Below are 27,466 nucleotides of genomic sequence, written 5' to 3' on the forward strand. Positions count from 1 at the left end.
GTTCGCTTTTTTTATTGTTTTATGTTTTCTCGATTTTTCTTTTGTGTTTTGTTCAATACATGTGTCTATAATTATTATGACATAAGGGGATGGAGCGGATAAAACAGTGGATGGACAAGATGATCCATCCCGCACGAGGCGGATCACCCCAAACGAACACGACACACACACATACAATAAAGGAAAATGGGAAAAACCAACAAACAAAAACCCAACGGTTTAGAACTCGGCAAATAGACACAGGAAACAAGATCAGGGAAATGGAAGGGGTAAAAAAAAAAGAGGAGGGAGAACTCATATGATTTATCGTCACTGGCTGGCGATCCTTCGATCGCATTGGGAAGGTTATTTAAAGGGTCGGTAGTGGAGGACCAGATCTGCTGAGGATTTCCAGATGAAATGCCGCACAGTTCGCAAATCCATACCGGGTTCCAGGATCTAAATAAATATAAATATAAAATAAAAAAACGAGCGTATCTTACGCACGGCTCAGAAGTTCTTAATCGATTAAAGTCTTTACCTGGTCATTGCACAATAATTCAACTTTATCTTCGGCGATTGAACTAGTCTCTTGGCGATCGGCGTTCGCCATCGAAGCGGCCGATGAAACTGCCGATCCGGGTAAACCTTTTTCACCACTGGGCGTGGCGGCTGATCCAGCGCTAAGCGAATTAGCGCCGGGAGAAGGACCAGTGGGTGTTGCTGCCGATCCTGCTGGTGTAGAAGCCCCCACACCGCCATTGACGCCACTCAATGTACCAAACGAATTCGTATCGAGGACGCCTAATACTTTCTCGTAGACGTGTTCAATCACTTTACGAATTTGGATGAAGTCATTAGCAATCAATCGATCCCTGAAATGAGCAAAAATTAAACGATTGAACTTGAATGATTTGCTGAAAATGAATAAGCCAAAAGTACTTTTTCACGCATTTGATGCCAGAGGCCGGATGCGGCAGTAGATAGAAAGGAACTTTGATCAGTTTGGGCAGGTTACGGTTGACGACGATGTCGGCCACCCATGTGGGCACCGTTTCCGTCAATAACGTGCCTTCAGTTTCGCCGCCGGCGTCACGACACAGCAATCTGTACAACGTCCGTCCACCTACCTCACTGCAGCAAGGTACATTTAAAATTGAATTGTAATGGTCTTCTTTCCGAATTATCTAGCTTTACCTAAATATCACAGGTGTATGAGGGGACACGGAAAAGTATTCATTGCCTGGCCGATGAATCGCTCCATTCGAAATGGCTGGCGGATGAATGGATGTACCTCCTCCTCCAACACCACCGGATTCTGGTCCGTCGGCGTTCGCTTCTTCCCCCAATTGGAATGGTCTGGGCCAGTGCTCTAAAAGTGCCTGGAGCAGTAACTGCCCGTAGTTGACTTTAGTTTCTTCACTTTCTTCCAAGGCTAGGCCAACCTCCCTAGCCGAGACCCACGCAGAGAAGCAATCGTTCTCGTCCTGGGCTAGGTGAATCGTCAACATCTAAGAGAATTAAGGAAGATTTAAATTATGGGAAAAGGATACTATGCTTGAAGGCACTTACTCCTGTTTTGAGATCGACATTGAACCAGTTGGGAACGTAAACGGTTTTATTTCTCCGCTTGACTTCTTCGTCCAAATCGACCTGACCGAGGTCGTTGACTTTGGTCGCCTTGAGAACGTCGTAAATAGCTACGTTGCTCTCAGTATCCTTTGTGAGGACAGTGCGTTTGTCATTCAAGATTCTGTAGTGGCGGATGGATGCCCCACCCCTGATCGTTAGATCAGGAGAAACAGTGTTGATACTTCTGACTGGATCTGTCGCTAATGCTTCCGACATCATCAAATGCCGGTCATTAAGAGGCTGTGATAACAATAAAATTTTAACCTTAAATTGTTCCACGTAGTAATACGACGAAATATGTCTTACGTATCGTTTTACTGAAGATTCTTCAGTGGCCACCCAAACGTGTTCCATATCTGGTGTCAAACATAGACGTAGTACTGGAGCTGATGCTTCACACAACAATGTCCGTTGCTCTGGATTTCTCAGGTCTGTGATCCATACCCTTCTATCCCGTCCGGAGGATAAGACTGTATTGAATGCTTCATTTGTCTGACGAAAAAGTATGATAACTTAGGTTGTTTTTGTACTACTAAGCCACAGCTGTTCTTATTACCTGAAGCGTCCAAACACCTTCATCATGTATTCTCATAGTGGATATACATCTTTGCTGACCAAGTGACCAAAGTCGTACTGTTCCATCAGAGCTCGCTGAGAGACATTGTGTGCCTTCGGTGTTGACTACTATACACTTGACATTGTCGGTATGTCCTAAAAAAAAATAGAATGTTTAATCAAATAGAAACCACGCAGTACGCATATCGGGAGTTACCTTTCAATTTCATCAATTTGTTGCAGCTTCGAGGATCCCAGACTCTAAGAGTCCTCTCTGTGGACCCACTAATAATCACAGTACCACTAGGGTTCATACCCAAGCTGTAAATGGAGTTTTTATTTCCAGTCAAAGAGGAAGCTGTTCAATATTACAGAAAATTATTATTTTTGTTCTAGTTCAATAGTTGTTTTCCATTTGAAATACTTGTGACAGTGTTGTTAGATGCTGTAAGTGCAGTTAATGTATTGACATCCCATAGGAAGATTGCCCTATCGAATCCAGCGGAGGCAACCTGTTCCTTTTCTTTGGCATATGCCAGAACTTTGACATAGTCTTTATGGGTTCTTAATGTTGACATACAGAAGCCTTTGTGGGCATTCCAAACTTTGACAGTCATGTCTGAACTGGCTGAAATCACTAAAGAAACAAATTGTTAATGTAACATTAGTGGGTTGGGAAATTCATTACAAACACTTACAATATTTTCCCCCACAGCACAAGACAACATCATTCACCCAGTCTGTGTGATGTTCCATAGATTGCCAATAGAAATCTTTTGAACTCTTGTTAGGATGGCAATTCCATATCCGAACAATACTGTCCCGCCCAGCAGTGTACAGCCGGTTCATCTGTGGGTCATACTGTAAGGAATTCACTCCTGATCGATTGTACCGTTCACTTTCATCACGAATAACAAATGAAACCTATATTCAACCAAACCATATGGATAACACTTTGCCGGCCACTTATGAAACTCAAGACCGCGCGCGGTTAAATCACCAACCTGTACTTTTTTGCGATTGGTGTGCGTCGCGTTCGATTTATTGAACGCCATGGCCACGTCGGAATGTCACTAGAACGCTAACTATCCAGCTTACTATGGATTTGTAGCAACATGAAACGGATGTTTCTATTGAAAAATTTTAATTTAAGACTCCATTGACAGGTAGGGGAAGGTGCAGGAGATGTGTAGGAGACTGGTCTGCAAATAACTGGTGAACTATCAACATCCACTATTGCCTGATTTGGTACAGCTGCACCAAGTTCTTCTTTGTCCTCCACGTTTTTCTTTCGATTTCGAATATTTTTATCTCTGTTCTTTGATTTCAATTGCCAAACAAGCTAGCCAAAATGCCACGCCACAGTTCCTTTAATGGGAGATTTACAAATCCTTTTATATACTAGCTCATATATAACCATGTTTGCAGGTAATTTGATAAAGATTTTCAAGTCTAAGCGAGTATGTATTGAGACTGCTTTTACCTCAGACACACTAAACTTTTTTTTTTCTTACATTACAATTAACATTACTACACAACATAAAGAAAAACAAAACAACGAATCAAAGAAGAATCAGGTGCACGAAGAAACTCGCTACATAGTATGCTACTGTTTCTTCTTTGGGTGTTCAGACCCGTCAACGATCAGTTCACTGGTGACTTCGCTTCGTGGCGATCGAGGAATAAGTCGTGGCAAGATGAGTGGCGCGATGAATCGCCAGCCAAGGAAAAATACAAATCCCATGTAGTAGAGCGATCCATAAATGGACCAAAAGTCGGAGAAGAAGGTGAACGGTGCAAGGCAGTAACCCATAAAGCAAAACACATATAGTTTTCCTACAACCCACCGTACGGGCGCCAATGTGGGATTATTAAACATTCTATGGATGGCAGGGTTTTTAGCCACTAGCAATTCCATCTAAGTGATACATCATTCAGCCAATTAAGTATCACATAAAATTTTTTAACTGTTAAATAACTTACATCTTTTTCAAAGAGCATGACTATGAGCTCCATAAAGAAACAGACGTAGTATCCAAGATGCAGGCCGTGCCAAGCAGCCAAGAAGAAAAGTGCGATGGCTTGTGATAAAGAACGATTACCAAGAAATCGTAAACGCTTGTAAACGTACCTAAAAAAATAAGGTATAAAAATCAAATTCTAATCCATAAATGGCAAACATATCAAGAGATATTTATACTCGGCAACCCAGGCGTTGGTATTTATGTTGAACGACTGAATCAAATGTCCAAACCGTGTTGCGTTCTCAAAAACGCGCAGCTTGACATTAGCACATCCATTCCACAAGTGTTTGCCTTTTTCATCTTTACCGTTGTAAGTCAATCCTATATAGGAGAGCATCGGGAGAGAACAATGAATATCAAAGAAAATCATAAGACGTATATAACTATCCATACCACTCATAGTGCAAACACCTTCCGTTAGAAGCCAACAAGAGATATATTTGTAAAGGCTGATTTTAGCCCACAGCCCAACTAAGCCGACACGTATAACGAAAGTGTGTTCGTAGAAGCTTTCACTGGTAATTACGGATTCTGAAATAAAGTTGCTTGCTACTTGGTATAATGCCAAATAGAAGAAGCCCAAACCGGCGCGAATTAGGCCAGGTCGAATGCACTGCATAATGTCACCGCTTTCCTGCAAACGGTAAGTTAAGTTGTCAACTCTTTACTTTTTGCCAGAAGATTATTAACCTTCGTACCTTTTCATAAATGTTATTGGTAAAGTCAAGGTAGCGCCTCATGGAGAACTGAGGTCCAACGAGAAAGCCTCCGGGAAAATAAACATGACCGCACATCTCCAAAAACGAAGGAGCCTGTACCAAAGCCATTTTTTTCTGATGAGCATTCAATTGTTCAGGTTTTTTACGGCCGTCGTAATAATCCAAACAAAGCCCAATTAGACGTAAGGTGAGCACACAGTGTGGCATGCTCCATTTTATATCATAAGTCTCAGTTCCAGTTTGGTAGTATCCTACATATTCCAGATTTAGATTATTGTTACGGTCTTTTAACAAGATTTTTACCAAGTAGAAGATAGGCCATGTGAAATGTGAAAGAAAGGGCAACACAAATCTTTGTCCCCGATAAGATTTTGATGAGTAAGTACTGCACAAGTACACATCCAAATGAGTGACCAATGTCCCATCCTGAAGGAAATTAAACAGTTTATTTTTTCAATGAATGCTAAAACATTTTTTTATGTAAAAAAAAAGTAATGACTTAAAATTTGGGATTATATTATGTTATACTGAAACTAAGATGTGATTTTGCTCCACAAAGTTAAAGGCCAACACTTGACTTACCAAAATTAAAGAACCCAACAGAGATTCCAGCAATAGTAAAGAAAACATGTTGTACAGTGGCAGGTTTGTGTCGGAGGTAGAAGCAGTTGAAGAGTGCGATCGGGTATCCTGTCAAGAAACAACAAAAATGTAAATAGTTCCTTTTCCACAGTCTACATCACTATTACTACAACCTATAAGTATTGAAATCAATAATCTAAGGGCCTGTTCGGGTGCACCGATCGCTTGAGCAATGGAAAACAAAATTCCATTTTGGATTGAAGGGCTGTCCATTACTTGATTTGTCCTAGTATATTGGTTTACTATATTAATGGGTTAGAAAGAAAGCTACCATGATTTAAAAAATACCCAATCCGTTAATGATTAGGGGACTTAACGCTTCGTAAAAACGAAATACGATGGCTTCTTGAGATAGAATAGCCAGTTATGTTTGTCTGCAACCGTACCCGACTGCCCGCGTGCAACGGATGATTCGGCCAAGGGAGCCAAACGTTCTTTAGTTTCTTAAATAAAACTGTATAAATCTAATGTTAATACCTTTATTTTTTTCGAGGAGCTAAAACCAATTATTTTAATTTTGAAGTATCGTTAGGAATAGAAAATGATAACCATTTAATTGTATTTGAGCTCTCACGCGGTTGTTGACGTTTCTTGCTGTTTAGCCTTTTCTTTACCATTCCCTATCGCCATCCCCACTACACGAGGGCCTTTCCTTTTGGCCAACGTTGAAATTATTAACGCAATAAGTCGTTTGCGCAATCGAATTCATTAGGTAAAAGAATTCACCATGGCACAGAGTAAGTTGAACGATTTGGCCGGCCGGTTCTCCAATGGTCCGAAAGGACTTGGAACGGGATTGAAGTTACTGGCTTTGGCAGGAGCCGCAGCTTATGGAGTCAGTCAGTCTATGTATACCGGTAAGATGTTACATCATCAATCCTGTTCGAAATTCAATATTGAATCTAACTTGATGGTCGCATATTCAGTGGAAGGTGGTCACCGTGCAATCATCTTCAGTAGGCTTGGTGGAGTTAAAGATGATACATACCCTGAAGGACTACACCTTAGAATACCTTGGCTCCAATATCCCATTATCTATGATATCAGGTATATTTCAAGGTTTTATGTCCTAGCTTGCCAGCTTTGTTGTTAATGTGAAATGCATTAGATCCCGACCAAGGAAAATTTCCTCGCCTACTGGCTCAAAAGATCTGCAGATGGTGAACATCACATTACGTGTTCTTTCACGACCAGATGCTGCATTGCTCCCTGATGTTTACAGGTTTCTATTATTTGTTAGAATCCCTTTAACCCTACCTTGATTTTCCATTTTATTGTTTTTAGGAATTTGGGGTTAGATTATGATGAAAAAGTACTCCCTTCCATCTGCAATGAAGTTCTCAAAAGTGTTGTAGCCAAATTCAATGCCTCTCAACTAATCACACAGCGTCAGCAGGTCTCCTTGCTCGTCCGTCGTGAGTTGACAGAGCGAGCCAGAGACTTTAACATTATCTTGGATGATGTTTCCATCACAGAACTCAGTTTCAGCAAGGAATATGCCGCCGCAGTTGAAGCCAAACAGGTACCTTTGAAATTTTCCCACACATAAAGGACAAGACATCTGACATTTCGTAATAATTATCCTAAGATTGCACAACAAGATGCCCAGCGTGCAGCATTCTTCGTCGAGAAGGCCTACCAAGAGCGACAGCAGAAAATTGTTCAAGCCGAGGGTGAAGCCGAGGCTGGAAAAATGATATCCTTTAAAAAAAAGAATTGTAGGCCGGTCCGTATTCGATCTTCAATGACGAAATAAGGCTTGAATGAAATTGTCTGAATCTTGGTGGCTCTAGTCAAAAGAATCTTGCAGGCCATTGTAAAGGCGGACATAGATTAGGAAAAATATCGGAAGATACATCTTCTGAGGCATTATGGAATTCTGCCATGAATGTTCTGAAGGCATTGAACTTTTATGCTTCCACTGCCTACATCAGTTCTATAGTTCTTAAATCCATGATATGTGATTTAGTAATCAGAGAGGATTGTTATGGAATAAGGCCCATAGATTAACATAATTTTAAAATGTCATTTTAAATCCTTAACTCGATATTTACATGGGAGTGGCCATAGGTATGAATCCAGGTTACTTGAAGCTCCGCAAGATTCGTGCTGCACAGAATATCGCCCGAACGGTAAATAGAACATATGCAGTTAATAACAAATGGTCGTTAATTCGTTTCACTACCGATTATTTTAGATTGCAGCATCCCAAAATCGAGTGTATTTGAATGCTGATTCGCTCATGATCAACGTAAGTGACGTTTCCTTTGACGAGCGGATTGCGACTGTTGGAGTTAAGAAAGACAAAAAATGAAATAGTCAAACAAAATACTTGGAAGTGATGTTAACGTCTATTCGTCGCTGTTTCTGGTACATACAAATGTGGTCCGTATAGTTCCCAAGTAGAGTTTTGTTAGATGTTGTTGATGTGGGTTCTCCGCTAAAGTAATTTTCTTGCATCTTTTCTGCGAGGACTTAAATGAAGTAACATTAACGCATCGTACATCCAAATAATTTGCAATGTATCTGAAATAAAATAGAATTTCTTTTCGAAATTAGCGTTCAGTTGGAATAACCAAGTTTTTTTTATTCATTTCACGACCAATCTTGTATATATAATGAAGAACTTAACATGAACTAGGGAACTTTATAAAATGATAAAGAAATTTAAGAAAGATTATTAAAAAGATCACATTGCGGAATTCCATAACCTTACTGTATAATATATCCAACTCCCTTCTGTAACCTCGCACATCTCAATCCAGTTAAACTGCGGTTACAATTTTTTTGTTTCACTTTGGAATGTGACTCTGGATAATTAAGCTTGGTAGGTAGAAGCCGAAGTTCTACCGCCATGCCCGGTCCAATTTGCGTGGTGGAACACGCCCGGCTGACTCAAAAGCTCATATGTGTGCGCGCCAAAGTAATCGCGCTGAGCCTGGAAGCATCAACCATGGCTATAAGTTTCCTGATAAAACGGGATGATCAATGTATATAAATATTTTTTACTTGAATTAGGTTGGCTGGCAAACGTTGGCAGCGATAAGCATCATAGAAAGAAAGAGCCGTTGAGAAGGCTGGAACAGGAACGCCATACTGGGCCGCAGTGGCTATCACATCACGCCACGATTCTTGACAGGACCCAACCGCCTGACGGAAAAAATCATCGAGTAACAGACTTCTGAGATCTGGGTTACGCTCGAAGGCCAATTTGATATTGCCTAAAAATACACTGAAAGGACATTGTTGTTTACGTAGGTGTTTTAAAGCAAAGTTCTTAAATTCTCACCTTCGAATGATGCAACCACCACGCCACATAAGCGCGATACCACCGTAGTTAAGTGTCCAGTCATACTGTTTAGCCGCCTCGCGAAGTAACATAAAACCTTGGGCATACGAAACGATCTTTGAAGCATATAATGCCTGAAATAAAAAATGTGGGTTAACGTGCAGTCATACTGACATTCAAGAATTTTATGTATACCTGGCGAATGGCTTCTACAAACGAAGCCCTTTCCCCATCGTATGCTTTGAAAGCAGGTGCAGGTAATACTTTAGAGGCTTCAATACGTTCAGTTTGCAGAGAGGATAAGCACCGGGCAAAAACAGCTTCTCCGATAAGAGTGACAGGAACGCCATAGTCAAGGGCGGCAATTGCAGTCCACTTTCCGGTGCCTTTTTGTCCAGCAGAATCTCGGATTTTTTCAACCAAGTATTCTCCTTCGTGAACAAGTTAATAGATGGAGTTAAAAACATACGAATGATACTGCTTTTAGAGATCTATACCTTTGTCGTCCTGGAAACGGAGAATGTTGGCAGTAATCTCGATTAAGAAAGAATCTAGTTCGCTCTTGTTCCACTGGTCGAAAACATCTGCCATTTCTGGTGGAGTCATTCCCAAAACGCTCTTCATTAAATGGTAAGCTTCAGCGATCAGCTGCATGTCACCATATTCGATGCCGTTGTGAACCATTTTCACGAAATGACCGGCTCCACCCTCACCAACCCAATCGCAGCATGGTTCTCCATCACTTTTGGCAGAGATCGACTGCCGTAGGACATCATACAAAAAAACATAAAAGTTGAAATTCTATGATCTTATTGGACGAATAGAAAGCTCAGATTTCACCTGGAAAATGGGTTTGATATGTGGCCAAGCTTCAACGTGTCCGCCGGGCATCAAGGAAGGCCCATATCGGGCACCTTCTTCACCACCGGAAACTCCTGAACCGACATAAAATATTCCTTTCTCTCGTAGGGCAGTGCAGCGCCGTGTGGTATCGCCATGCTCTGAATTACCACCGTCGATTATAATATCGCCGGCTTCTAGGAATTCTACCAGCTGGTCAATAAACTGATCGACGGCTTTACCAGCTTTGGGTGAAGAAAAATTGAATTAGTTTAATTTATGATCTTCCAATAATATGATTGATAATACCTTGAACGAGCATCATAACACGACGAGGTTTCTTTAACTTCGCAACCAATTCACGAACAGAATGAGCACCTACAACACTTTTGCCTTTTGCCTCGTTCTGAAGAAAGTCATCCACTTTGGATGTTGTTCGATTAAAGGCACAAACAACGAATCCGTGATCCGCCATATTTAGGATCAAATTCTGACCCATGACAGCCAAACCGATAAGACCAATATCAGCTCTATGAACAACAAAAGCACATGAACTAGATTAATAAGAATTCATTAGGTAAGCACATGCGAATCTAACGCACATTGGTTCGGGGCAACTTAAAACATGTTTGCAAGCTGTAGCTCCCATGGTAAAAGATACACATTAACTAGACAATAACAGCGTGATGTCTGTTACGAAAAGATTAAGACACAAGAGCAGGTGTCTAGCCCATAAGAAAAACACAACTGTTGGATCCATCGACTGCAAGTACTAGTGTCACTAGAGCTAAATTAAAGAGGTCCCGCCTCGTTTCATGATTGGTCAAGAGCCAATGTTCGGCTGCTATTGCAGACTACCCTACCTTGAGGAAATTTAGGGAAAGCGACCATGCAGCAAGAGGGCTCCATATTTCGTTTAAAACTGGAATGGTCGATGTAATACCGTAGTCACGAAAACAGAATTATTCACGAAAACGAAAATCCCCATTACCTGTACCCTTCACAACCAATGCTCGCTGAGCAACTGCTCCATTTGTTATTGAGGTCGAGGATTTCGAGGAAACTAGGCTTCTTGACAATACGTTTCACTTCTTCTACCATATGCCATGATACTTCTACCACAGTTTTTTTTATATAGAAAGTGATGCTTAGTTACTTAGTGTGGGAATTAATCTACTGTAGAACCGGGAAATTTCATCCGCAAACCGCAGCCGAGTTAGAGTGAAAACTAGTCTCAAGGCAAAGCAAGAAATAGACAACCAGAACACACAAGCTATAATTTTCCAAATTGACTTATTATATACAATTTATAGTTTTATTTTTAAACTTATTACATAAGTACTTACTCCGACATTTTCGAATATGTAGACGATATGAACTTAGCGGGAGATGTGAACTGCAACGAACCGTGACTCGACACTAACTGAACTGTCCGAACGTCTCGTTTTATGTTCAAGCTCGAAGGGTGGGGTATGCAACCCATGCAAAGTAATCGATCACTCTGTCCAGCCTAATTCCGTGCGGCTTGACGACAAGCTCTAATCGCACCTAAAGTTAACGCCTCCACCTCCAGTATCTACGTTCAATAACCTTGCGGACGACAATTTTCTTGCCTTAAGGGACAAAAACCTCAGATATGCAGTTTACTTACCACATTTTACCAGTAGTTTAAAAGCGTTCATTTATCTACACTGTCGAAACCGCAATATTTGTGACAACAGAAATCTCAATAAACCGCCATTTAAAAACCTTGCTTCTATAAAACCACTAGTGGAAACAAATTTTTTCGTTTTCGATACACCAAGCATATGATGATCAACTACTCAGATTGTGGTACAACTTTTCCAAACCTGTTGCCTTCAAACTTCTATAATAATTGTTAAAAACTGCAACTTTGATGAAGATGGTACTGTAATACATCAACATAAATAATACCAGAACCAACACAATCAGATCATAGCTATTTTAAGTGTTTTAACACGAAACCTACACATGACTACTTTTACTCTTCAGTGTGGCTTTTCATGAATCACAAGTTCACAAAATATGTAGACATTTGATTAAAAGAAAGAAATAGACTAAAGGATTAGAAAACTTCAAGCCGTAGGGAAAACGAGAAATTCTGACACGTAACAAAAAATCTAACTGAATGACTCGCAAGTTAGGAGCGACCATCGACATTGTCTTTACAGAGGTTTGCGGAAGTTCTTGCCAGCGTACTTGGCAGCAGCTCCCAACTCTTCCTCAATACGCAAGATTTGATTGTACTTGGCTAAACGTTCAGAACGGCATGGTGCACCAGTTTTAATCTGCAAAGAAAGATTGTTTAATGAGCGAATTTAACGATAACACATTTCAAACTATGAAGTTTTACCTGGCCAGTGGACAATCCAACGACCAAATCGGCAATGAAAGCATCCTCGGTTTCGCCGGAGCGATGAGAGACCATGGTGCCCCATCCGTTATCCTTGGCCAACTTGTGAGCACGAATGGATTCAGTCACGGATCCAATTTGGTTCACCTTGAGAAGCAAGCAGTTGCATGCTTTGCGCTCAACGGCAGTCTGGATACGCTTGGGGTTTGTGACCGTGAGATCGTCACCAACGATCTACAGATTATAGGGGGAAAATGACATGAGAAAATTTGGCCCAAACTAAATAAACTTTCTTTTTTCATAAAAATAATAATTTTTTTTTTTTTTTTTTTTTTTTTTTTTTACCTGAATAGGAGTGTTGGCGGTGAGACTAGTCCATGCAGCCCAGTCGTCTTGGTCGAAGGGATCTTCAATGGAAACCATCGGGAATTCCTTAATGAATTCTTGGTAGAGTTCGGCCAATTTGCTCGATTCCAGGTAGGTGGCTGGGTCGGAAGCTGGGTTCTTGAAATCCAAGTCGTACTTTCCATTTCTAGAGTCGATTCAATGAAATTTAGAAGTTAACTCAAGGAAAGATTCATTGAAAGAAACATTACTTGTGGAATTCCGAAGCGGCTACATCCATACCAATTTCGATTTTGCCGGTGTAACCAGCCTTTTCGATAGCAGTGCTGATGAGCTCCAGAGCTAAAAAAAATTGCGCGTTAATGAAAAACCACAAGCCAGCGAAAACTATCCTCAAGTTACCATCTTTGTTGTTCAAAATATTGGGAGCGAAACCACCTTCATCTCCGACGGCGGTGGCATCCAATCCAAAGCGGGCGTTGATGACTTTTTTCAAGTGATGGTAAGTTTCCGAACCCATGCGCATGGCTTCAGTGAAAGAGGATGCACCTTAGAAAACAAATCAATTTAGCCAATGTACATAACCTACACTACCATATTATTTAGCTTTTACCAGTAGGGAAAATCATAAATTCTTGCATGGCCAATTTGTTGCCTGCATGAGAACCACCATTGATAACATTGAAAGCTGGAGTTGGCAAAATAATCTCTGGGGTTCCAGCCAAATCAGCAATGTGTCTGAAAATAAAAATTTCTAGATTCAAAAACAACCTTCGGTATTCGCCTTTTTTTTCACATACCTGTAGAGGGGAACACCCTTGTGGGCAGCACCAGCTTTGCAAACAGCTAATGAGACTCCCAAAATAGCATTAGCACCAAACTTGGATTTGTTCTCAGTGCCATCAAGTTTGATCATGAAGTTATCAATGGCTTCTTGCTCAGTAACCTGGAGGCTCTCCTTCAACAAGGCTGGGGCAATGCTCTACAAAAAGCCAAAACAAAGTAATATTACCCAAAGTATATGTTTTGATTTTGTCTGAAGACTTACGTCGTTGATGTGAGCGACTGCCTTCTTCACACCCTTTCCGTGATATTCGGTCTTGACTTCATCACGAAGTTCGAGGGCCTCGTGAATGCCGGTAGATGCTCCCGATGGGACGGCAGCACGGAAAAGTCCCTTCTCTGTAGTCAAATCAACTTCAACAGTGGGGTTGCCACGGGAGTCGAAAATCATTCGAGCGAAAATCTTCTGGATAGACATGATGGCTCTCGTTTTTAACAAATGAACAACCTATAGAAACGTTGTGAATCAAGAAAACATTCATTTTATAAATAAACCCCCGGCTTGAAATTCTGAATGCCAGATCTATTGGTTTGTAGTTCACGTGTACAACTCAAGGTCATTCAATGACGTGACTGCTAGACTGTGACAAGGGCAAACCGAAAGAATTGTACATCGATAGAACAATTGCTTAAAAGACGTGTAACAATCACTACAAAAAAGAGATCTACTTTCTTTTCTAATTCTTTCATCTACAGTTTCAAATGACCTTCTAATAGAATACAGAAGTTACTTGAATCTCTGTAGCGCCAGTCGTGAGCTGAATCACGAAATATTGAATCGATTTTTTTCCCCCATAAATTATGGGTTTTCGTAATGAAAACTTCTTAAATTGTCCAGTACAGCTATACATACAAGCCTTTCCAAAACATTTCTAGGAATAAGGAGACTGAAAGAGAAATTAATATACTCACGGTTTAGAATAATTACTCAAGCCGGTGCCTTGGACTGAAGGAAGGTAGGAAGTGGCTAAGAAGGCAAAGTGGGACTGCAGACGTAGACGTCGCGGCGCTTCACCAGAGGTCTCTGGCTTACACTATCGATAGAAAAACTTAAAGTAACTCTTTATATTTCATTGTTATTAACTTAACATCGATTTTTCTTTTACTTATTAATATTATCACATTATTTCATCATAATTTTTATTGTCCAGCAGCATGCTTACTAAAAACGTTCGTACAGAAAATTGGGGTATCGATCGTCGAAGGGCATGTCCTTTAAATTTTGAATGACAAAATTACTAGACTTAGCACGTACTTGGTTGCCAAGCGCCCACGTAGCGTGATAAGCCGAATATTTAGAAGATATTGCTTATTTTCGCGTTTGATTTGTCTTAAGAACCAAAGAATAATGACTTATCAGTACAGAATGAGTATGACTTTCCATTTCATACCCCTGCTGAATATGAATGATTTAATCTGCCAACATGATTTACATGGCATAAATAATAAAAAGATTAATTCCCAAAAAAATCTTTCATACAAATTCAATTTTCTTAACATTTCATGCATAACGAAATGTCAAGAACAGTGACTGATACAGTAACTGAGACGACTTATTAAACAACAAAGCAGAAACTACACCAAGGTACGTTTTGCTTTATGGAATAAAATTTGTCAATGAACTGCATCTTTGTGAGCCACTGCATCTTCCCCAGCCACTGCATCTTCGTCAGCCACCGCATCTTCGTCAGCCACCGCATCTTCGTCGGCCACTGCATCTTCGTCGGCCACTGCATCTTCGTCGGCTACTGCATTTTCTTCGTCAGCCACTGAAAATTTATCAACAATCCTGTCTTCATCAGTAATTGTGTTCTCATCATCAACTGGCTTTTCTTGGGCTCCTTTTCTAGCTGGCAAGATCTCAAGTAATGCTTCCTTCCAGCTCTGCCCATTACAGATGTTGACCATTATATTAAACACTGAAAGAAATTACCAGATTTTTTAAACAATGTTATAAATGGTAACCTAAAAAAAAAGGCCTTACCGTGGTCGATTGTCAAAACTTTCCTCGTCTTCATGTCAATATTTTCACCGATTGGAAGACGGCCATGAGACAGACCTTTCTCTTCTGCCAGCTTGTGACAAAGACCCTTAACGAAAGGAAGACAACAAAAAATTTATGAATTTGAAACGATGATTTGTTGTTGCAACTGATCCCATTCCTTACAGGGAAATGGGCCTTATCGTCATCGTGATAAAGCTCAAGATTTCCCAAATTTCACACTCTCTGTTTCAAATAGGACTCTTTGAGCCAATTACATAAACTTAAACATGCTGTCACTATTTTTTAACTTCTGCCTACCTTATGGGAATTATGATCAACTAGTCCTCCAATTATATAAGCATGATCATCCTTAAGATTTTCTATAACATTGTCAGATTCAGAGGTGAGATACACAATGTTTTCCTTACTGAAAATTTCTGTAAAATGCTTTTTATGCAAGTTAACCTGAAAGCCAAGAAATAAGGAATTAGCATCAATTACAAACAGAACCATAAAGATACTGACATCCCAGTTTTCATAGCCTGAGTTCTTGCTCATTTCCATTAAACTAGCACCATCCAAACTAGTTACATGGAATTGAACAGGATTGGTAGCCCTACGGTTAATGCTATAGCAACGACTAATTTGCTTCACACACTTTGCAAGGCTCCTTTCATCCATATAATTGTCAAATGATAGGTCAATTGCTATGATCACTTTGCAGTTACTGTTAGCCATTGTTGCATTTTTTAGTTGTTTTCGAGTAACTGTATTCAAACGATGGGCTGGATCAAGCTTTCTTTTCTTTCTTTTCTCTCTTTCTAGAACCCTAAAACCAAGGAAGTGTTTAAAGCAGATTGGAAATAAGCTTTTGATGATTAAACCTTTTCTCTTTTTTCCTCAGCTCCCATAAATCCTTCTTCATTTTTCGTTTCAGAGCAGACTTTGATAGCACAGGTGGCTCACTGCTTTCATTTTGTGACACCTTTTCTAGTGTAGTGACATTATTCTTATCATTTTCTTTCTCGCCAGAAGAGTCTATCTCCAACTGAATACTGTGAGCATCATTCCGGTTAACTGGTGTGTCGTCACCAGCTAAAGCACCGTCTATGTAACCAGCTCCAGAGTCAATTTGAACACTGTCTGCTGTTGTTTCTTCCTCTCCCTTAGTTTTAATACAAGATGAACTCATTTGACTACAAGTGATGCAAAGCAGAAGTCAATATATAGCTGTGTTCTGAAATTTTGGACATGCAGAAATCACGTTGAACGGTTGAACATTAACACAAAAAGCAGACGATTTGTGTGGAAGTAGTAACATCAGGGTGATGATGCCAGTTTAGGTTACATTGTGAGTTATGAAATTTAAAGCAAATTATAACTACTACCATGGTGTATAGCATGCTACTAGGCTACTCCACAACAGTCTTCAACTTGGACAGAGGTGAAAGAAAGAAATAAGGATTGCAAATGTTTTAATTCAATGACAATCAGAATATTCATCTACGTACTTCAGACAATTCAAGGAGAAAAGTGGATCGTGAACAAATGGTAATATATTTTTTTACTGACCGTCTATTTCTTTGAAATATCTAGTACATGACACTGTGATTATTTCTGGCATAAGAGATGAAATTAGACAATTAATTGAAGAATCACGGAGTTTTAAATTGAATTCACAATATTGTATTTGTAAGAATTTGCGAAGTGAGTAAACGCCTAAAATTTTGAAAAATGCAATATCTTTTCCGTTACTATTCCGCGCTATCGCCATCACATCACGACACACGGCATCCGACACTTTCTTTTCTTATTTAAATATGAAATTTTCACTAATTGATTTAAATTTTTGTTGAACTAGCTTGTCGAATACCTGAAAATTGATTATTTCTTAGCTATTAATGGTATAAGGGTGAAACTTTTCCAAAATTCGCAAAATAACGAGCATAGACATGATTGCTAGCCTTAGTCAAACATTGTCAATATGGATATAAGAACGTGCATCAGCCGATTCCTCAACAGTTTTGAAAACCGTTACCTCCATTACCTCTTTGAGTGTATCTCTTGTGCAGTTTTCAACGAGTCATTTTGCTACGTTCCATGAACTTTTACCCTTTTGAAATTTTTAACGAGTGACTTACGTTCATCGAAGTTATTCCTTTTAAACGAAGATGGGTTTTCTGACAATGATCTTTCGACGTCTTCTCTTCTCTACAGGCAGTTACAGTTTTATCGAGCAGGCAAACGTGGAAGCAGCAATCGTGTGCTACAGATATTCTGGAGAAACCTCAGTTTCGATCGCACAACCTCCGATTGTTCCACGTCCTTCGACTCTTCCCCAGTCTCTTGTTCATTGCAAAGTTGTTGATGGAGGGGTAGATCCTTTGGATTTACTTCTTCGTGAGCTTCTTCCAGGAACAGAGGTTGCTTATGTCACCCGCTCGTTGGATTCACTGCTTTGTGAGCTTGCTGCTTCAACGAAGATTGCGGACGAAGTCCATCTCGTCAACGTACTTCTTCGTCAGCTTGAGGATTGGCCGAAGATTGCGGATGTGACCCGTCCATTGGATTGCTCTGTCCACGAACTATCTGCTTCGTTGGAGAGGGCGGATGTGGTCCATGCCTTGGATTTACTTCTTTGCGAGCTAGAGGCTGCACTGAAGGTTGCGGATGTGACCCATCCTTTGGATTGCTCTGTCCACGAATTATCTGTTTCGTTGGAGAGGGCGGATGTGGTCCATTCTTTGGATCTACTTCTTTGCGAGCTGGAGGCTGCACTGAAGGTTGCGGATGAGACCCGTCCTTTGGATTGCGCTGTCCACGAGCTACATGCTTCCTCGGAGGGTGCGGATGTGGTCCATTCTTTGGATTTACTTCTTTGTGAGCTGGAGGCTGCATTTGGAGTTGCGGATGTGACCCGTCCATTGGATTGCGCTGTCCACGAGCTACCTGCTTCGTTGGAGCGTGCGGATGTGGTCCATCCTTTGGATTTTCTTCTTTGCGAGCTGGAGGCTGCATTTGGAGCTGTGGATGTGACCCGTCCATTGGATTGCGCTGTCCACGAGCTACATGCTTCGTCGGAGGGTGCGGATGTGGTCCATTCTTTGGATTTACTACTTTGCGAGATGGATGATGCATTGAAGGTTGCGGATGAGACCCGTCCTTTGGATTGCGCTGTCCACGAGCTACAAGCTTCGTTGGAGGGTGCGGATGTGGTCCATTCTTTGGATTTACTTCTTTGCGAGATGGATGCTGCATTGAAGGTTGCGGATGAGATTCATCCTTTGGATTCTTTGCTTTGCGAGCTGGAGGCTGCATTTGAGGTTGCGGATGTGACCCGTCCGTTGGATTGCGCTGTTCACGAGCTACATGCTTCGCTGGAGAGTGCGGATGTGGTCCATTCTTTGGATTTACTTCTTTGCGAGCTGGAGGCTGCACTGGAGGTTGCGGATGAGATTCATCCTTCGGATTCTTTGCTTTGCGAGCTGGAGGCTGCATTGGAGGTTGCGGATGAGATTCATCCTTTGGATTCTTTGCTTTGCGAGTTGGAGGCTGCAATTGAGGTTGCGGATGTAACCTGTCCTTTGGATTGCGCTGTCCACGAGCTAACTGCTTTGTTGGAGGGTGCGGATGTGGTCCATTCTTTGGATTTACTCCTTTGCCAGATGGAGACTGCCCTGGAGGTTGCGGGTGAGATTCATCCTTTGGATTCTCTACTTTGCGAGCTGGATATATTCGTTGACGAGATAGACGCTACCCTAAGGGTTACAGGTGTGACCCGGTGTTTAAATTCTATCAATTGCAAGCTATCTGCGCCGCCGAAATGTTCAGATGTGGCGGATCCTTTGGATTTACTTTACGAGCTATCAGTTTGGCCAAAGTTAGCTGATCTAGCCTACCCCTCATATTCTTCTTTTCAAGAGTTGATCAACAAACATTGCAAGTTTGGTTCATCTTTTGGATTGAATGTTTTCCCAGACAGATAAAATGATTATTTATTCACACCAAAATTCCTGAAAATTACCAAATAACATTTCATAATGTTGAAATTTGTTCTGTTATCTTTTGTGATTTGTTTATTTCTTTCAAAATTCAAACAATGTACATAGAAATGTTAATAGATAATTTTTTATCATACTAAACTGAAATCTTTTTACTACCACATTATCCATTTGATACTTCATCTCTATAATTCAACGCTATTAACAAGTGGTTTAAACGCTATAGTTTTGAGCACTAGCATTATGTGTGAAGTAAATTAACAAGAGCTTCTATCATACAAACACTTCAACGTGCTTTACAGTTGCTAAGCCACTTTGGATTGGGAATCCAACTGAAGCGCACATACTGCTTGTTGTAGTTTAACCAAAACTGCTTGGTTTCAGAGTCTTTTGGTCCCCATTCTTCTGCCGGCAGAAGACTGGTTTTAAACCTCTGCATAAACACACAGATAAAAAAAAATATTAGTCAAGAAATTTATAATGAAACAACAGGTGATGTTTCTGACCTGAATCCAAGTTGCTCCACTTTGTTTGTGAACGACATAAGCACCCCAGATTGGAAGCTGGAGAATAGCAATGGCAGCCACTAGCCATCCAGCGGCTTTAATTATCAAAAAGAGCGATAACGTAAATTCCGTTCAAGTTGATTAAGTTAGCAAAATCAAAATTTTGAATAACCCACCGTTGGCTGAAGGAGGGTACGGTTCCCCATCATCCGTTTTTAACGGTTCATAGACAACCTATGTTCATTTTAGATGTTAATTAAATAAACACTACATGAATTTGCATTAAAATACCGCCATACCATTGCATAAATGAAAATGACCGCAAGCGCAATGGGAATGAAAATGCACCAAGTTAATTTCCAATAAATTCCCAGACCAAAATCCAACATGAAACGTATATCTTTAACGATTTGCTCAAGACCTGTAAAATTTATTTAAAAAATAAAGACGATCAAACATATGGGACTAGTGATATTTAGTAAATACGTACCATAGACCCAACATACAGCAATGGTTTCGGCAATCACCATGACTAGTAAACGGAAAACATTCAAACACCATATTATCACAATTGCCGTTAAAATTAATGCGTACCATAAATGATGAATCCACCACCGAAGTAATCCACCAGATCTAAAATATACTGGCCTCCCTAGACAAACACATAGTTGATATTAAAAGATTGCAAACCAATTATACCAATCGAGATTGGTGCACTGAATTAAGGTGTTTTACCGGTGTAACGTAGACAAGTCCAATAAGGAAACTGGCCGCGCAAACGACTGCGGTAATAATCCAACGTGGAATATGTGGCAAATCGTCACAGAGGATAGTAATAATGCATCCAGCAAGTCCAGCGGCGCTACCAATAGCCAGTGTTATGAGCATTAAGAAAAAGAGCACGGAAAACAACTGAAGGATTGGAGCAAGCAAAACAATAATCATATTAACAAGTTAAGTAAAAGCCGTATAAATATGCATACCTGGGGTACAGATTCAAATTTCGAGATAGCCTCCGGGTAGGATATGAACGCTAATCCAGTACCTCCTTCGACGACATTCTCAATAGGTTGATTTGTTTCATAAGATAAATTACCGAGAATTGCGAAAATCGTAACTCCAGCTAGAATACTCGTAAAAGTGTCAGCGAGACTAACTATTGTTGAATCCCTTTTAAACGCAATAATGCAGCGTTAGGTAAATTTGACTAATGCTAATGAAACTATAACAATACCTATAAATTGGATGGCGGAATGGGTTGTAGCTCGCAAATGTAGAAATTGGTCCGAAACCCACAGACAAAGAGAAGAAGCATTGAGTTACCGCTGCATACCACACCTGCAACACCAAACTGTTGAGTTACTTCAAGCTATCAAAATTTAAAATAAATAAAGAAGTACATCTGGTGTCAAGACTTTTTCCCAATCAGGTGTGATAAAGTATAAGATACCATCGCCTGCCCCAGGTAAAGTGCATCCTCTTATTAGCAGCGTGATAAGCACAACGTAAGGGAAGATAGCCGTAAAGTAGGCGACCTTTCCTGATGAAGAACTTTGAAAACAAAATACATGATTACACGACCAAAGCATTAAGAAGTATTTTTTTTAAACACCTACACTCCTTTAGCTAGCATTGCAAATACCAAACTCCAGCAAAGTAAAAGACAGAGAGTTAGACGCCAATCAGGAACACCCAAACCAGAATCCATATTTGGAATCTTCTTCAACACATAAATCCTGAAATAGATTTGGTTAATGTGAATCGCAAACTACCAAACTCTTAAATCTTACTTGAAATATTCTTCTGCACTAGATACATTCTCGCTCGTTAGGTTGTAACCCGATAGATTAGCTGTGGTACTGTAGCAATTCTCAGTGGCCCATTCTGGGTCACATTCCGTCCAGGGCAACACGGCTTGAAATGACGCAAAGAGGTAGAAGAAGGACAGCGCCATCAGGACGCAGTAGTATGTGACGACACACCAGGTAGCCAGCGCTTGCCCATATCCGATACCTTCAATTAAATATTTGTTTTCCTGTATAGAGTTTATGCAATACGTAAGTGTTGTGATACCTTTAGCAATCGGAACGCAATCCCAAATTTTAACAGATCCTGAACTGGAAAACTGTCCCAAGACCATCTCTAGAAAATAGAGCGGTCGTCCAATGAAAGCCAGTACTATTAGGTAAGGGACCAAAAAGGCACCTCCACCATTCTCGTAAGCCACGAACGGAAACCTCCATATGTTACCCAATCCAACAGACATTGAAATACAAGATAGAAGAAACTCTACTGGGCTATCCCAATTCTCTCGTTGATCATTCGTTTCTGCCTAGGTAATCGAGAAATTCGTTAAACGAAGTATTTTTAAAGCTCCAGATTAAAACTAACCTGTATTATGATCGATGGATTAGAATTATCCGCAACTGTTGTTTCATTTGGAGACTTGCTATCGCCGTATGATACTTCGTCAAAGGCATAATTAAGATACTCAGCACCTTTCTCCGACTATAAATGAATTTTGAAAAATTAAAAGCAGCATTTAGTTTAAGCGAACTACTACATTAAACAAGCAGTATGTTTAATGCTTTAATATAAATATTAAACTTGTCAATGAATTTACCGAGCGGGAACTTTTGGTAGACATGTCGATTTGCTGACAGCAACTTGTCTCACTCCTGTAAATAACTCGAAAATGTTAAGTATTTGTTGATTCGTTATGACGAAACCGTATAACGAGTGGGTAAAACTTTGAAATAGCGCTCCCATTTATAGCATTTGTTACGTCAAAACTTACACGCATTGACGCGAGAAAAAAATACGAGATAAACTGATCTTACTCCAATCGGTATTTTCGTTACACGTAGATCGTGTTCAAGAAGAATAATTTACTACCCTTCTCAAATGCTTAAAAAGGCTTACGGAACTGAATTCAAACGTCTGTTAACATAAAACTTTGGTTGTAAATTGTGTGTCTAAGGTTTACCTCAACTAAAGACAAGGTGACCCAATCCATAACACACACTATCCAGTGCCATTAACGTTTTATCTCGCGACATTATACCATACCCAATACTATTCTCTGCATACCTTTCGACGTAGTACAAACCTTTAGACCGCTAGCCTCAACGACCGTTGAAGCTTATAAAACATCTACGCCATCTCTACCAGGATCCGTTATCCACAATCAGGAAGAAAGGGTCTTGGAGTATGCGAATGATTCGCAGATCCAATCAGTTAAAAGCGACTGTTATGAAGTAATAAAATCAAAATTATTTATTGCACTCAATTGTGCAAATGCCCATAAGAAGATTTGATTAGTTGTAGCAGAAATTGAAATCTAAAACAAATACTTGTTGAAAGAATCTTTGGTTTTGAAAAGCTATGTCTTTGTTATCGATGTTTATCGCTTCTTCATCCACACGGGAATTTTCGGGTGTGGCAAGAAAAGCTTCCAGCTGAAGGGTTTCGGGATTTTACAGTATTCTACCCAGCTGCGTTTAAGTTCTGGATCTTTAGGACCCCATTCTGGAGATGCGCGCAAACTAATCCGGAATTTCTGTGGCACAATATGAAATGTACATTTAACAAGTAACACCAGTCTTAATCTGTCACAGGAAGCTTACATCAGTAATATACTTTCTCCTATTTGCCAATAATCCCCATTGTGAATAGCTAGTTATGTTGCTGAATCCGAGCAATTGTGCATCCATAAGCGTGGATCTCTGCTTATATACTACGTAAATACCCCAGCAAGGAATTTGCAAAATCGCAACTGCAGCAAGAATCCAACCGATGGCTAATATTTAAGTTAACGAAAAAGATATGATATTTGTTATGCATTAGAAGCGCACTGCTAAATATACCTGAAACTCCGGATGGATAATCTTGCCCGTCACCCGTCTTCATCGGCACATAACTGACCATCGCATAGATGAAGATGACCACCAGAGCAATCGGGATGAAAATGCACCAGGTATACTTCCAATAAATGCCCAAACCTAAGTTCAACATGAACCGTGCATCCCTCAAGATTTTGTGCAGCCCTAAAAGATATCATCAAGGTTAGATACAAACCCAGAGTTTTAAAGCTCGTCAAAAACGTACCGTAAATCCAACAAACAGCAATAGTTTGAACAATGACGAGAACTAAACAAAGAACAATCATGATAATTCCATTACAAACAAAACTTATCGGTCCAGCATTTTACCGTAAATGATGAAACCCCCTCCAAAATAATCCACAAGATCCAGGACGTAAGGACCTGCCTATAATTTATCACTAAGTACAAGAAGTGTGCTGGTAAACGAAAGAACTGATTACTAACAGGTGTTATGTAGATTAACCCGATGAAGAAACTGATAACAGAAATGATAGCGGTAATGATCCAACGTTTAACGGATGGAAAATCGTCACAGAGGATGGTGATGACGCAGCTTGTCAATCCCGCAGCACTCCCGATGGCCAGCGTGATAAGCATCAGGAAGAAAAGAACAGCGAACAACTTAATTTTGAAGAGAAGAAAATTAATGCGATGGTAGGGTAAAAAAAAATACCTAACGATACCTGTGGGACAGCATCGAATTTGGAAATAGCTTCTGGATAGGAAATGAACGCTAAACCTGTCCCTCCTTGTACGACTGATTCGATAGGTTTGCCCGATTCGTAAGCCAAATTGCCCAAAATCGAAAAGATTGTTATTCCAGCTAAGATGCTAGTTCCCGTGTCAGCCAAGCTGACGATCGTCGAATCCCTTTTCACAAACAGAAAATAAAAATGGATAAGCAAATTGCATAAAAAACAACATTTCCGTTGATACGACATACCTGTAAATTGGATGACGGAATGGGTTGTAGCTAGAAAAGGTGATGATGGGACCGAAACCCACCGACAAGGAGAAAAAACATTGCGTCACAGCTGCGTACCATACCTGTTTCGATTGATCGACATGATTACGGACATTTAGCTTTCAATTAACCATACTACCTCAGCTGTTGCAATTTTTTCCCACTGAGGAGTGACGAAATACAGAATCCCTTCACTTGCTCCAGGTAGTGTTACACCTCTGACCAACAGAGTGATTAATACCGCGTACGGGAAGAGTGCAGTGAAGTAAGCCACTTTTCCCGATGCAGACCTTTTCGATGTGACGTGATTACAACACATAACAAATCAATTTTATTTTAAAAGAGCCTACACTCCTTTGGCGAGGGTAGCGAAAATCAGTATCCAACAAAGTAGAAGACAGAGACTCAACCGCCATTCTGGAGGTCCCAATCCATCGTCGAAATTTTCCGCAAGTTTCAACACATCTTTACTGCATTAAGAAAAAAACAACGCGTTACGAAAATTTGTAAACTTCTCGATAACAAATATAACTTACTAAAAGAACAGTTCAGCACTTGATTTTGACGTGTTTGTTATGTTCAATGCAGTCAAATTATCACTACTACTATAACAATCGGTTTCATTCGTGGTCCATTCCGGCTTGCAAACAGTCCAAGGTAGGACTGCTTGGAACGAAGAGAACAGGTAAAAGAACGCCATCGCCATTAGGACGCAATAATACGTAACGACGTACCAAGTTGCTAACGCTTGCCCATATCCAATACCTAAACGAATGCTTTAGTACGATAGACGGAGAGTATTGAACAAATTAGGGAAATTACCTTTTACAATAGGAACAACTTCCCATACTTTGACTGAACCCGCACTTGAAAATTGTCCCAGAATCATTTCGAGAAAGTAGAGTGGACGTCCGATGAAGAACAACACGATGAGATAGGGTATAAGAAAAGCTCCACCTCCATTTGCATACGCGACGTAAGGGAATCGCCAAATATTCCCCAAACCAACAGACATTGATATGCATGACAAGAGAAACTCAGCTGGACTTTCCCAGTTTTCTCGTTGCGGTTGCTGATCACTCTCAGTGTCCAAAACATTCTATTGGAATAAGAAGATTTCAGATAGCCCTGCCAATTTTAAACAATCAATAAACTTTATTAATTATTTACTGGGACACCGGATCCCACTGATGTGCTGGTATCAGTAGAATTTGAATGGCGTTTGCTTTCCAAATGTTGGCTGTTTTTCTCCTCGTCGACAGGACATTCAAAGGCGCCATTAGTGTACCCAGCCTGAATGAAAAATTTCATAAATGTATGTAAATTATCTCGTTAGAATATGCAGCGAAAAAGAACCAAACCGATTTAGAAGAGAGCGACATGGTGATGTTCGCTTTACCAGCGTGGTTTCAATTACCCCAATCCGGTCACAGTTTGTTGCTGCTATGTACAGGTAGCGGAAATTTTGAACGAAGTCCGATTCAAACAAATATCATATAGCAACTGGGCGAGAAATTTAAGAAAATTGTAACTATATCGTTTTTACTTAGATATACTAAAGATAGGTTTTACCTTGTCCGTGTAAGCACAAAGAATTCACGGGGCAAGGTGAAGTATGCGTTATACTTTTTATGATGTAAATATCCTGCAACAGGCGGTCGCTGTGTGTCACCATATCCCACCATAAAATGTGACAAATATCTCGCCCAGTGCTAAAGCAATACCACAATAAAGTACAGAACAATTAATGAATTATCTACAACGAAACCGCAAGAATCTACTATATAACCTTTTATTGCACATCCTAATCTACGCCATTGACCCTGTCGGACAACTGCAGTATTCCCACGTTAATCCAAGCGTCGTCTTTGCTGTCGTCTATATTTCAGCAGATAAACCCGTTGTTTGACTTCATTCCTAAAATAAGTGCTAGAAGAGTTGGAATGGTAACACAAACGCAGAATAGTAAACGTTAAACGGTTTGAAAGCGAGTAATTTCACGTACCATGTCGGTGGAAACCTAATCGTAAAATCTGCATCGGAAGATGATCCTATAGGATTGACGATGTCATCCTATATCCCAAATGTTGTCTACATTCATCCTATATAGTGGTAAAACATAACTAAAACAAAAAACAGAGCAGACATTAAACAAAGCACATGTCCGCAGCTTTGAACTAACGAGGATCCCAAGCAGATCTTGAAATCCCCAGTATCAACACACCATTAAAATCAACATTTCAACATTGTATGTAACTGAATATTGTGTAAAATTACATGATGGTCAGTATCTACTTAAACATTTTTAATTACCTCATTCCAAGACAACAAGTGGGCCTATCTCTGTTCATGGTAATATTCTGTAATCAATTTCGTCAAGCAGCTATTTACCAGACTAGTCTTTCATAATGTTGAACAACATATACGAATCTATCACAAAATGAGCTTTGAAAAAGTTGTACTCGGTCTGAACGTTCCTTCAACACTGAAATGGAAAATAGCATTAGAGAATGAAAGAAGTATAGGGAGAGGCTGGGTAAGGAAACCAATGGAAGAAAAGAGAGGTATGGAAAGGTCGACATGTGTCAAGGTGACCCCTAAAAATATATGAATAGGCAATTTACTAAATGTGATTCGATAAACATCAACAACCACTAAAAAGGATTAGTGAAAATTTGAATAATTTTCTCAGAATTGCCAAACAACAAGTACTTTGAATATCGAGAAACGTCAAGTTGTTTTCGAGCAAAATTATTAGCATAATTTTGTAGTTGTTTCTGGTTCCCTTAAAAAGACATATCTACGTTGTTAATATGCATAAATATGAAAGTGTTTTTTTTTTGCATTGAAACAAAAGTTAATATACAAATCGAGAAGAAGGTATG

At 40.1% G+C, this 27,466-nt stretch overlaps 8 protein-coding genes across 12 annotated transcripts; 1 reads left to right on the forward strand and 7 right to left on the reverse strand.

Annotated features, from left to right (window-relative positions):
• Positions 1 to 82: 82 nt before the first annotated feature.
• Positions 83 to 3,381, reverse strand: LOC130696504 (WD repeat-containing protein 48-like). Its single transcript, XM_057519578.2, has 11 exons — positions 3,171 to 3,381; positions 2,865 to 3,090; positions 2,591 to 2,803; positions 2,384 to 2,524; positions 2,168 to 2,322; positions 1,918 to 2,103; positions 1,552 to 1,851; positions 1,177 to 1,490; positions 922 to 1,113; positions 521 to 854; positions 83 to 438 (listed from the first exon to the last, which is right to left on the reverse strand). Exons 1-11 carry the CDS (start codon positions 3,219 to 3,221, stop codon positions 346 to 348), a joined length of 2,205 nt encoding a protein of 734 aa, XP_057375561.1. The 5' UTR covers positions 3,222 to 3,381; the 3' UTR covers positions 83 to 345.
• A 228-nt stretch (positions 3,382 to 3,609) lies between these two features.
• On the reverse strand, positions 3,610 to 5,960 carry LOC130696506 (lysophospholipid acyltransferase 5-like). The gene is made up of 9 exons (XM_057519579.1): positions 5,840 to 5,960; positions 5,665 to 5,777; positions 5,492 to 5,599; positions 5,213 to 5,335; positions 4,889 to 5,160; positions 4,584 to 4,824; positions 4,367 to 4,511; positions 4,150 to 4,297; positions 3,610 to 4,084 (listed from the first exon to the last, which is right to left on the reverse strand). Exons 2-9 carry the CDS (start codon positions 5,762 to 5,764, stop codon positions 3,773 to 3,775), a joined length of 1,449 nt encoding a protein of 482 aa, XP_057375562.1. The 5' UTR covers positions 5,765 to 5,777; positions 5,840 to 5,960; the 3' UTR covers positions 3,610 to 3,772.
• A 195-nt stretch (positions 5,961 to 6,155) lies between these two features.
• On the forward strand, positions 6,156 to 8,106 carry LOC130696890 (prohibitin-2-like). Of its 2 annotated transcripts, none has more exons than XM_059497313.1 (7): positions 6,156 to 6,408; positions 6,478 to 6,598; positions 6,660 to 6,773; positions 6,836 to 7,073; positions 7,140 to 7,247; positions 7,606 to 7,683; positions 7,749 to 8,106. In XM_059497313.1, the coding sequence occupies exons 1-7, from the start codon at positions 6,279 to 6,281 to the stop codon at positions 7,863 to 7,865; spliced, it is 906 nt and encodes a 301-aa protein (XP_059353296.1). In that variant the 5' UTR covers positions 6,156 to 6,278; the 3' UTR covers positions 7,866 to 8,106. The 2 variants fall into 2 exon arrangements, with proteins under 2 accessions (XP_059353296.1, XP_059353297.1); XM_059497314.1 differs by having other exon boundaries at positions 7,140 to 7,236; positions 7,595 to 7,683.
• On the reverse strand, positions 8,107 to 11,160 carry LOC130696889 (6-phosphogluconate dehydrogenase, decarboxylating-like). Of its 3 annotated transcripts, none has more exons than XM_057520024.2 (8): positions 11,027 to 11,160; positions 9,990 to 10,210; positions 9,681 to 9,925; positions 9,338 to 9,599; positions 9,036 to 9,271; positions 8,841 to 8,974; positions 8,561 to 8,783; positions 8,107 to 8,489 (listed from the first exon to the last, which is right to left on the reverse strand). In XM_057520024.2, the coding sequence occupies exons 1-8, from the start codon at positions 11,032 to 11,034 to the stop codon at positions 8,370 to 8,372; spliced, it is 1,449 nt and encodes a 482-aa protein (XP_057376007.2). In that variant the 5' UTR covers positions 11,035 to 11,160; the 3' UTR covers positions 8,107 to 8,369. The 3 variants fall into 3 exon arrangements, with proteins under 3 accessions (XP_057376007.2, XP_057376008.1, XP_057376009.1); XM_057520025.2 differs by lacking the exon at positions 11,027 to 11,160 and adding an exon at positions 10,678 to 10,796; XM_057520026.2 differs by lacking the exon at positions 11,027 to 11,160 and adding an exon at positions 10,283 to 10,442.
• A 413-nt stretch (positions 11,161 to 11,573) lies between these two features.
• Positions 11,574 to 14,267, reverse strand: LOC130696503 (enolase-like). The gene is made up of 9 exons (XM_057519577.1): positions 14,155 to 14,267; positions 13,448 to 13,690; positions 13,200 to 13,381; positions 13,013 to 13,137; positions 12,802 to 12,948; positions 12,651 to 12,741; positions 12,400 to 12,586; positions 12,055 to 12,288; positions 11,574 to 11,989 (listed from the first exon to the last, which is right to left on the reverse strand). Exons 2-9 carry the CDS (start codon positions 13,658 to 13,660, stop codon positions 11,867 to 11,869), a joined length of 1,302 nt encoding a protein of 433 aa, XP_057375560.1. The 5' UTR covers positions 13,661 to 13,690; positions 14,155 to 14,267; the 3' UTR covers positions 11,574 to 11,866.
• Positions 14,268 to 14,639: 372 nt separating this feature from the next.
• On the reverse strand, positions 14,640 to 16,487 carry LOC130696546 (tRNA methyltransferase 10 homolog A-like). The gene is made up of 5 exons (XM_057519627.2): positions 16,111 to 16,487; positions 15,752 to 16,055; positions 15,545 to 15,691; positions 15,227 to 15,332; positions 14,640 to 15,161 (listed from the first exon to the last, which is right to left on the reverse strand). Exons 1-5 carry the CDS (start codon positions 16,416 to 16,418, stop codon positions 14,857 to 14,859), a joined length of 1,170 nt encoding a protein of 389 aa, XP_057375610.1. The 5' UTR covers positions 16,419 to 16,487; the 3' UTR covers positions 14,640 to 14,856.
• Positions 16,488 to 19,388: 2,901 nt separating this feature from the next.
• On the reverse strand, positions 19,389 to 22,854 carry LOC130696100 (sodium-dependent nutrient amino acid transporter 1-like). Its single transcript, XM_057519178.2, has 15 exons — positions 22,357 to 22,854; positions 22,125 to 22,241; positions 21,807 to 22,065; positions 21,524 to 21,746; positions 21,350 to 21,469; positions 21,134 to 21,284; positions 20,968 to 21,071; positions 20,717 to 20,903; positions 20,469 to 20,645; positions 20,328 to 20,385; positions 20,224 to 20,265; positions 20,033 to 20,154; positions 19,910 to 19,967; positions 19,734 to 19,828; positions 19,389 to 19,660 (listed from the first exon to the last, which is right to left on the reverse strand). Exons 1-15 carry the CDS (start codon positions 22,378 to 22,380, stop codon positions 19,514 to 19,516), a joined length of 1,884 nt encoding a protein of 627 aa, XP_057375161.1. The 5' UTR covers positions 22,381 to 22,854; the 3' UTR covers positions 19,389 to 19,513.
• A 140-nt stretch (positions 22,855 to 22,994) lies between these two features.
• On the reverse strand, positions 22,995 to 27,053 carry LOC130696097 (sodium-dependent nutrient amino acid transporter 1-like). Of its 2 annotated transcripts, XM_057519174.1 has the most exons (18): positions 26,895 to 27,053; positions 26,587 to 26,704; positions 26,371 to 26,510; positions 26,154 to 26,293; positions 25,943 to 26,084; positions 25,752 to 25,874; positions 25,404 to 25,680; positions 25,118 to 25,346; positions 24,932 to 25,051; positions 24,721 to 24,871; positions 24,561 to 24,664; positions 24,301 to 24,487; positions 24,062 to 24,238; positions 23,945 to 24,002; positions 23,841 to 23,882; positions 23,600 to 23,779; positions 23,360 to 23,532; positions 22,995 to 23,292 (listed from the first exon to the last, which is right to left on the reverse strand). In XM_057519174.1, exons 5-18 carry the CDS (start codon positions 25,961 to 25,963, stop codon positions 23,137 to 23,139), a joined length of 1,998 nt encoding a protein of 665 aa, XP_057375157.1. In that variant the 5' UTR covers positions 25,964 to 26,084; positions 26,154 to 26,293; positions 26,371 to 26,510; positions 26,587 to 26,704; positions 26,895 to 27,053; the 3' UTR covers positions 22,995 to 23,136. The 2 variants fall into 2 exon arrangements, with proteins under 2 accessions (XP_057375157.1, XP_059353294.1); XM_059497311.1 differs by lacking the exons at positions 26,154 to 26,293; positions 26,371 to 26,510; positions 26,587 to 26,704; positions 26,895 to 27,053 and having other exon boundaries at positions 25,943 to 26,102.
• Positions 27,054 to 27,466: the final 413 nt, after the last annotated feature.

Source organism: Daphnia carinata, chromosome 10 (genome assembly GCF_022539665.2).
Source record: "Daphnia carinata strain CSIRO-1 chromosome 10, CSIRO_AGI_Dcar_HiC_V3, whole genome shotgun sequence".
Taxonomy (NCBI): Eukaryota; Metazoa; Arthropoda; class Branchiopoda; order Diplostraca; family Daphniidae; genus Daphnia; species Daphnia carinata.